This window comes from Rhincodon typus, chromosome 11 (genome assembly GCF_021869965.1).
Source record: "Rhincodon typus isolate 14 chromosome 11, sRhiTyp1.1, whole genome shotgun sequence".
NCBI lineage: Eukaryota > Metazoa > Chordata > Chondrichthyes > Orectolobiformes > Rhincodontidae > Rhincodon > Rhincodon typus.
Window position 1 is genome coordinate 57,569,231 of NC_063342.1, and position 8,719 is coordinate 57,577,949.

The 8,719-nt window shown below is 37.9% G+C and overlaps 1 protein-coding gene across 1 annotated transcript in view; it reads left to right on the plus strand.

Annotated features, from left to right (window-relative positions):
• The window catches only part of c11hxorf58 (chromosome 11 CXorf58 homolog), a 31,055-nt gene continuing 22,336 nt past the window's right edge, over window positions 1-8,719 (plus strand). The window contains exons 1-2 of the mRNA XM_048602517.1: window positions 1-2,765; window positions 7,717-7,847. Of these exons, the coding sequence (XP_048458474.1) occupies window positions 2,736-2,765; window positions 7,717-7,847 (161 nt within the window). The 5' untranslated portion in view covers window positions 1-2,735. The remainder of the gene's footprint in view (window positions 2,766-7,716; window positions 7,848-8,719) is intronic.

Consider the following 8,719-nt stretch of genomic DNA (forward strand, 5'->3'; position numbering starts at 1 on the left):
CACCACCTTCTGAAGGACAACTGAGGACAATAAATGCCGGCCCAGCCAATGATGCACACATCCTATGAATAATTTTTTTTAAATTATGGGATTTTAGAATCAGAAACTGAATTTATTTTGCACTTTTCACATCTCTCAGTTATTCCAAAATATTTCTCATGTAAGGAAGTACTTATGAAGTGAAATGATTTGTTGTGAAAAGCAATTGTACAGTTACCTTGTATTGGTGACATTTGGGATGGTGACCAAAACAGTATGAAACCCGAACTCCTCTTTTGAATATTGCAATCAACAGGAAGAAGCAGATCATTTTACATCTGTTTTAAAGAACACAACTTCCAACAATGTGGCATCACTCGGTGTTACCCTGAATTGGGTGCCCAAATCTTGACCTGGGTCTGGAACGTGCAACTTTCTGATATATATAACAAGTGAATGTCAACTGAACCAAGTTGATGTAAGACAAAAGAATACAAGTAAACGTGTTTTGTACAAGTTTTATACGTTATTTCATTTAAAATGTTATCTTTGAATTTTTATTCATGCTAGCAAATGTATATGGATGAAGAGTCCAACTGTTGTGGAATACAAATAGAATGATCAAGACCTACAAACTTAAAATCCTATAAAATTATTGGATGTAAAATTATAATATATAAATTGCTTATGAAGCTATTGAATACACAGGTGCCTGATTTCTTAGTATATTATAAAGTGTGTCATCATCAAACCTGTATCATAGCATTAAGGAGAAGAGCTTTAAACATATGTTTTACATTTTTAACATGCATTAATCTGCACCAGAAGCTTTTGTAATGTAAAGTAATTGCATTGTGTTTGAACTGATGTTAGCAATATGGTTGAAAATATTAATAATGGGTAAACATGAAAATATTAATTGAGGGCATGACTGAAATCCATATATACTGAGAATGTGATAAACTTAATTCAGATGATTCAGAATTTATAAAAGTTACTGGTACAATCTTGTAACACTGATCCTTATTGAGGAACCCAACAAAGCTGTCTGTAATGGAACCCAAGTATTTATCTGGAGGGACTGCTGCATTATCTGGTAGTTAATAACCCTGAAATCCTATACAGATGGATCAAATAAGATATTTAGAAATCAACCACAATTGTTATCTGGAATTAAGGAGCTGTGGTCAAATCTATGATAATAAATTACTTGTTAACAGAGAAATTTGATTGCAATCATCAACAGCCAACATCATATACCATAGATTGTGACATATAAATGAGGTCGCCATGATTGAATTTCTCTGCTAAGAAATGCTATATTTGCATTAGGAGTTGACTTTTGTTTTGTGCCTCAGAAAAAAAACATGTTTTACTCACCTAATAAATTTGTACATGGGATCAAGGAGCCAATATGGGTTGTGTTGCCAAAAAGGTGCATGCGAGTTAGGAGACAACTACACCCTGCAGTTTGTGCGTGGCGAATGATAAACAGAACTGAGTCCTCATGCAAAGTGAATGAAATGCAAAGCTAATTTCAATCTGGAAGTCATTGCAGTAGCTAGATCATAACTGTGCCATGATGAAATAGGTCATGCGATGTTAGTGAAAAACTGGTGTGAGAATGAAAGGAGGAAGAATCCAGCGTGAAGAAAGTGCCCAAGAACAAATGTGCTACAAGAACCTGGACTTACGATTGGCCTGCTTTTGAGAAATGTGCATTAGAATGGATCCTTGACAATCCTCAAAATGATTGTACTTATGCAATGCAATGTGCATTAAGTGGACCAAAATAAACAAAGAGCCCAGTGAAGATTTCAGAGCATCATTGAATTGGTATGGTTGCTTTAGGACATGAAAATATTTAATATTGCAGCAGAAGGTCAAGATCACTTGGGCTACTAAAAGACCTGGAAACCAAAATCACCAATTCCCAGCAATTCTTCATCGGAGAGCACCAGAAACTTGTCTGTTCTTACATCATTGAGAGATGAAGCACCCGTGAATTTTGATATGCCTGGTAATCAGGCTGTGGAATGAAAAGCTGCAATAACAGTTCAAGTGAAAATAACAAGACATGCAAAACAAGATACATTATGGTTCAGGCCAATGGCATGAAATGAAAATCAAAATTAATTTTCAAATGTAAAATCATACTAAAAATCAAGTTCTCTTCAGGAGATTGTGTATATTTCCATGATGATTGGATAGAGGTCGTTTGTGGAATGATTTTTTTTTTGATATTCCTAATGGTGGCAGTTGCTGAATTGTAATGGCAGTACAAAAAAACAAATCTTACTTCATAACATTGTGATAGATAGTCATTAAAATATTAAAGGGTTGTATAGTTATGATTGTATATAATTATTTACAATATGATGCATTATTTATAAAATAAAAATGAAAAGTCTGCTGCTTTTTGTATTCCATTGATCATGCATTGCAAAAACTGAGTTCATTAAATTCTCAATCATTTGCATAATATATGAATGTTATCAAGTAGGGGATTGGGCAGTCTTGTTGATTATTTGATCCATAGCTTGTTTGTGAAATGGTGTATTTTCTCCTTAATTCTTTTGCACATTTACTTTATGTGATTGTAACAAGAGGTGGTGGCAGTGGGAGGTGGGATTTTAAGAGTTTTCTAATGAAGCCTACACAGAGCTTTTATTGCCTTTCAATGGGGATACATTATCTGTTTATGTCCAAGTTGTTTTGATATGTTACCCAAGATCAGTTTTGGTGCTGTGTTCTGAATGCTTTTGAGCTTATTGACATGCTCCTTGGTAAGTTCTAAATTCCAAACAGATACTGCTCATTCAACAACTAGTTTGAGATATATTGTAATACTTGAGAAGATGTGAAGAGTAGTATGTGAACTCTTCCATTTGCCCTCGTGTGGCCGAGCAAAGAACATAATTAATTGTGTGTGGAATGTATAATCCATATAACTGATGGATCAAGTTGTACTTGTGGAGAAATAACATCCAAATTGCAGTTAAAGCACAGGGTCTAATTACTTTAGTTTAGCCTTGAAATGTGTACCTCAAGGACCCATTCATGCGTCATGTTCATGCTGAGTGGAATGGGAGATAATTGACTGAGAAAGAAGAACCTGTGGAAATATGCATGCTGCTTGTGCCCACCCCCCCCCCCCCCCCCCCCCAACCCTTGATGATTTGCCACCAAACAGTGGCATGCTATTAATGCACAAATGTCATTAATTCTTTCAAAAACTGTGGAACATCCGATTCAGTGGATGAAGTGAAAGATGATTAGTTGTGGAGGTTGAAAGTAAAAGTGCCAGATCTGATCCTGGGTGAAATCCTTAGGTAAATGTCACAGTCAAAGTGACTCCGAATGAATTCAATAAACTTTCTGCTCTGGATGCAGGAGACAATGAAATCGACCTTTTATTTTCAAATATGTTAAAGGTATTCTTGTAAAATTAATTCATTCAATGAAACGTGTCACATTGATTTACTCTGTATTCCTGGTGCCTTTTTTTTTACAATTAGAAATGATTAGTTGTACATGCCGAATTTCCCTGACCAATGTTCCAACAGATAGAGTTGCACTCCAGCTTGACCAGAGCAGAGGAACCTGAGACGAGCCATCAATCAAACCCAGGATGAATACACTCTCCTCATCTCTCTCTCTCTCTCTCTCCCGTATTCATCTGTATCTCCTGTGTTGCACCCTCTTTGCTTTCCTGTCTCATTTACCCTCTCCTATTTCACTCACCTTCTCCTTCACTCACCCTCTCGTATTTCATTCACTGTCTTTCACTGTCTCCTCCCTCACACCCCGTCCCTCATTCACTCTCTCCTCGCTCACCCTTTCCTCTCTCCCTCACCGTCTCCTCTCTCTCTGTCACCTTTTCACTCACCCTCTCCCTCTCCCTCTCTCTCTCTGTCTCACTTTTTCCTATTTCCATTTCTCTCTCAAATAAAACACAGATTGGCGGCTGCTGGAGATTTGATACAACAACAGAAATTGCGGAAGAAACACCGAAGTCTAGTACCATCTGGGAGAGGAAGCAGAGTTAATGTTTTGGGTGAGTTGCTCCAGCAATTTCTGTTTTAGTTCCATTTGTCCCTCGTTGTCTTTATCTTTACTTCACGCTTTTCTCCTGTTGCCTGGTAACGGTGACGCTGTCACTGGTTTCCGGGGAAGTGGAGAGACTCGTTTCGCGATCAGGATCAGGATCACGATCACTCCGGGGTCAGGTTCAGGAGCACTCTGGGTTCAGGTTCAGGATCTCTCCGGGTTCAGGATCAAGATCACGTTAGGATCAGACTCCGGATCACTCTGGGTTCAGGATCTCTCCGGGATCAGACTCAGGATCACTCCGGGACCAGACTCAGGATTACTCCGGGTTCAGGATCACTCTGGGATCAGACTCAGGATCACCTGGGATCAGGATCACTCTGGGTTCAGGATCACTCCAGGGTCAGAATCATTCCGGGTTCAAATTCAGAATTACTCTGGGTTCAGATTCAGGATCACTCGGGATCAGAATCAGAATCACTCCGGGATCAGACTCAGGATTACTCTGGAATCAGAATCACTCCGGGGTCAGGATCACTCCGGGGTCAGGATCACTCCGGGATCAGACTCAGGATCACTCTGGAATCAGAATCACTCCGGGGTCAGGATCACTCCGGGATCAGACTCAGGATCACTCTGGAATCAGAATCAGGATCACTCCGGGTTGAGGATGTGTCGCCGCTGTTAGCAGTCTGCCACGGTCGGCAGCAATTTTGTTTAAAACGAGTAATCGGCTTGTTTCATCCCCCAGCTGGGTGTCGTCCTTTTTAGTTTTACTGATTTGTCCAGAATTAGTAATTACTAAGGAAGAAGCGAGAGAGACCAGCTCCGGGAAGGGGAGAGAGAGGGGATCCCCAGGGTGTTCAGTGTGGATTGGGAGCACCGAGACCCGCTCACTGGGAAACCCAGCCCTGGCCGGCTGATGGGTGCTTCTGTCTCAGTGATCGAGCTACATTGAGGTATGTCTGAAATGTCAATGTATTTGAAAAAAAAAGTGGCATCATAGTAATTGTGAAACAAGAAGCAACATGACCACTTAGTAAAACTTTTTAGGATCAAGGATGATACAAACTTTACACCTTCACAATTTATTTCCACTATTCCTCTTCTAGGTCACGTAGTGATTGGTAAGAGTGTGAAGACATGGCTTACCTTTCACTGACATCCCACAGAATTAGGAAAGCCTGATGTCATCGTCCATTTCTAATGATAACAGTGCAGTCAGTCCGCATGCCAGTACAGATAAACCCACATAGTCCCAATACCTACAACTATTTTAACTTCAGATAACTATTGATAATTTCAGATTAACTTTGAGTGCTATTCCACACAATATTTGTTTTAATATTGAAATTATATGAAACGTTCATAAATAGAATAATGAAGTTTGCACCACAAAAGAGGTAGTTTGGTCCATAATGTTTGTTTGGTCCATGAAGTCTTCACCTGCTGAAGGGGCGGTGCTCCAAAAAATTGTGATTTTAAATAAACCTGTTGGACTATAACCTGGTGTTGTGTGACTTCTGACTGTATCTATCCCAGTCCAACACCTGCACCTCCACATCATTGTGTAAACTTGTCATCACTTCTCCAATTTTTATACTTGTCTATGTAAAATCCAAAATGCAGTTGGTAATTTCCATGAATTAATTCACTTTCAGGAAATTCTTTATTTGAATGCTTAGATTATTTGTTCATTTGCACACTTCATCTTTTATCCTTCCAAACTGTTATTGGTAGCAGTAGCATAGTGTTTAAGCAATCCAGTGAGCTGGACAAGTTCTCTGGAATCATATGTTCAAATCCACCATGGCAGCAGTGGAAATTTAAATTCAGTTAATGAATAAATCTAGAATTTCAGCTCATACTAGATTGTCATAAAAATCTATCTACTTCTCTAATGTGCTTCAGGGGAGGAATTCCATGTGCATGTGACTCCAGACCCACAACAATTCGGTCTGAAATGGCCAAGCAAATGACTTGGTTGTATCAAACCGATACGGGAAAAAAAAGTGGGTGTATGTAATACCACATAGATTGCAGTAGTTTGTTCCTAACTTCCCCAATTAAGGATGGGCATTAAATCCTGCTTTTGTGAACACTACTCTCATGTCACATAAGTAAATAAAAAAAATTGTAAATGTAACACTTGTAACAAATGTACATTTGTCACATGTCACCCCATTCCACAAATCTTGCATGCTTTACATATGTAATTTACATTTCTCGATGTTTGCTGCATTGCTTAACCTTGTATCAATAGCAGGATTCAAAATTGTGTTTCATGTGCAAAAGGCAATATAGTTTATGTAAACCCAGTTTTAAAAAGCTATTTGTTTTGACTGTCCTTTATGAGCCAACATATTACCAAATGCTTATTTGTTTTATCTAACTAATATTACACCTTTATTAAGGTATTGATTATTCACTTTTGAAACCACGGACCTAACCTCCCTCTCAAAAGCCCAATCTTGACTCCACTGTCCTTTAAGATCGGTGCACCATCTCCAGCTTTTCTTTTCTCTCTTAAATCTTCAAACGGACGGTTGCCTCTCATACCTGTTTCCGCCTGTCCCTGTCTGAATCAGATTTTTGACCCCGTCACTGTATAAAACATCCCCTAACTAAAGTCACAAACAACTTTGCAACTGCAATTTCTAGTATTTGTAGCCTTGTTTGATTGCTTGGTCAAGTACTTTTTTCATTTTGATGCGGACATAACTACCTGTTAACAACTGTTTTATAATCACCTTTCAGAAAGAAAGAACAGGGAACCAGTGCGCTACATGTTCTTCCAATTTGAGCCTTCAGAATGATTTTGCATGTTTATCTGGAGCTTATTCGCTGGGAATGATTTTCAGTTATTGATCTATCTTCCCTGAAGTAATATCATTCATTCTGATTTGAAAATCATCATTAACTACATCCTCAAGCACTACAGACTTACCTGGCTCAAATATCAGATTATCTCTGAGACCTAATGTTGTTCCCAGTCGAGTCTTGCCAAGAATGCCATCTCATCTTCAATAAGATTCTGCTTCTGTGATCCCTATAAGACAGATATTTGGCTGGGATGGACCTGTGAAATAGAAAGTATTAAAGAATGTACCATTTATCATTCAGTCCTTGCTATTGCAATTCTAGTTTGGAAAATCTATAAACTATTGTACATAGTGAATTTGCCATAATGGATTACCTTACTCTTTATAGAAGATAACAAGAATAGGTGATATTTGCCTCTCTTAGTATGAAGGTCGCAGAAACTCTTTAATTCAGTAAAATGATCAAGACTGAGTAGTAAATGCTGACCAATCCAATAGGTTCACCATTTCCCTGGAACATTTTAAGAATAACCTGTTTTTAATGAACTTTTTAATTACAAGCAATAATTGATTCTAGCTGATTTATACCTGTTACTTCTGTTGAATTATTAATACCAATATTTTCAATACAAAAACATACTTAAATGAACACATCTTTGACATACCGTAATTGAAAGATAATTTTTTCTAACATAGGAAATTTCTCTTGTGAAATGCAATGAGGTATGAAAATGATCCAGTGCCTAGTTATTACACAGTACTTATACAGCTTGATGACTCTCAAATACTTTCTAAGTGTATTACTTAATAATGATGCTGTCCGTAAATATGAGATAATTACTTTAACTTGTTTTTGTCTCTTCAGAATGATCTTGACATAACAATAATGAATCCTGTTATCTTGGAAACTAAAGGTTCACCACATTTGCATCCATCACCGCAAAATGATCACTTATTTCAGAATAACAAAGGAACAACAGCATGTGGATCAGATATGTAAGTAATCCACAAGTATTTTCCATTAACAATTTATAATGGTTCATAAGCTTTTCTTCCTTGGGTTATTCTACGCTTAACATAAATAATATCAATAGATTACCAGAAGAGAATAAATAAATATTTGGGTTAATACAAAAACACTTGTCTCTCACACAGAGAAAAAACATACATCTGTTATATTGCTTGTAATGATAAATCATTTTGTCACTTCCCTCCTGAAAGATCTGGCTGTAATTTTTCAGTGATGTCACCTAGTCTCAGACTCCCCAGCCAGAAAAATAGGTTCTAACTGTCAATCCTGTCTGTTCGCCTTAATGTGTTGCAAACTTGGATTTAGTCTTTGGTGTCCATTTTGGTAAATCCATGCTACATTCTATACAAAGCTAAAGATCCTTCCTGAGGGGTGATGCTCAGATATGGGTGATCCTTCGACAGAAGTGGTGAACACTACAAAGGAGTATTATCTTAAAAGGAACAGAATAAAGGAGAGGCAAATAAAACACACACACAAGTGAGAGGAAATCAAATTGTTTAGAGCGCATAATTGAAAATTCTCAAATGGTTACATGAGAAAAATTATATGAGCAACCTAATTAAAGCAATTAAAAATTAAGTATACAATAAATCAGAGGACATATAAATTGCAAAGGAAGTAGGAGAACAGGCAATAACAAGGTGTAGAGCTGGATGAACACAGCAGGCCAAGCAGCATCAGAGGAGCAGGAAAGCTGATGTTTCGGGTCTAGACCCTTCTGCCTATTCTCACAGAGATAGTAGGAACTGCCGATGCTGGAGAATCTGAGATAACAAGGTGTAGAGCTGGATGAACACAGCAGGCCAAGCAGCATCAGAGGAGCAGAAAGGCTGAC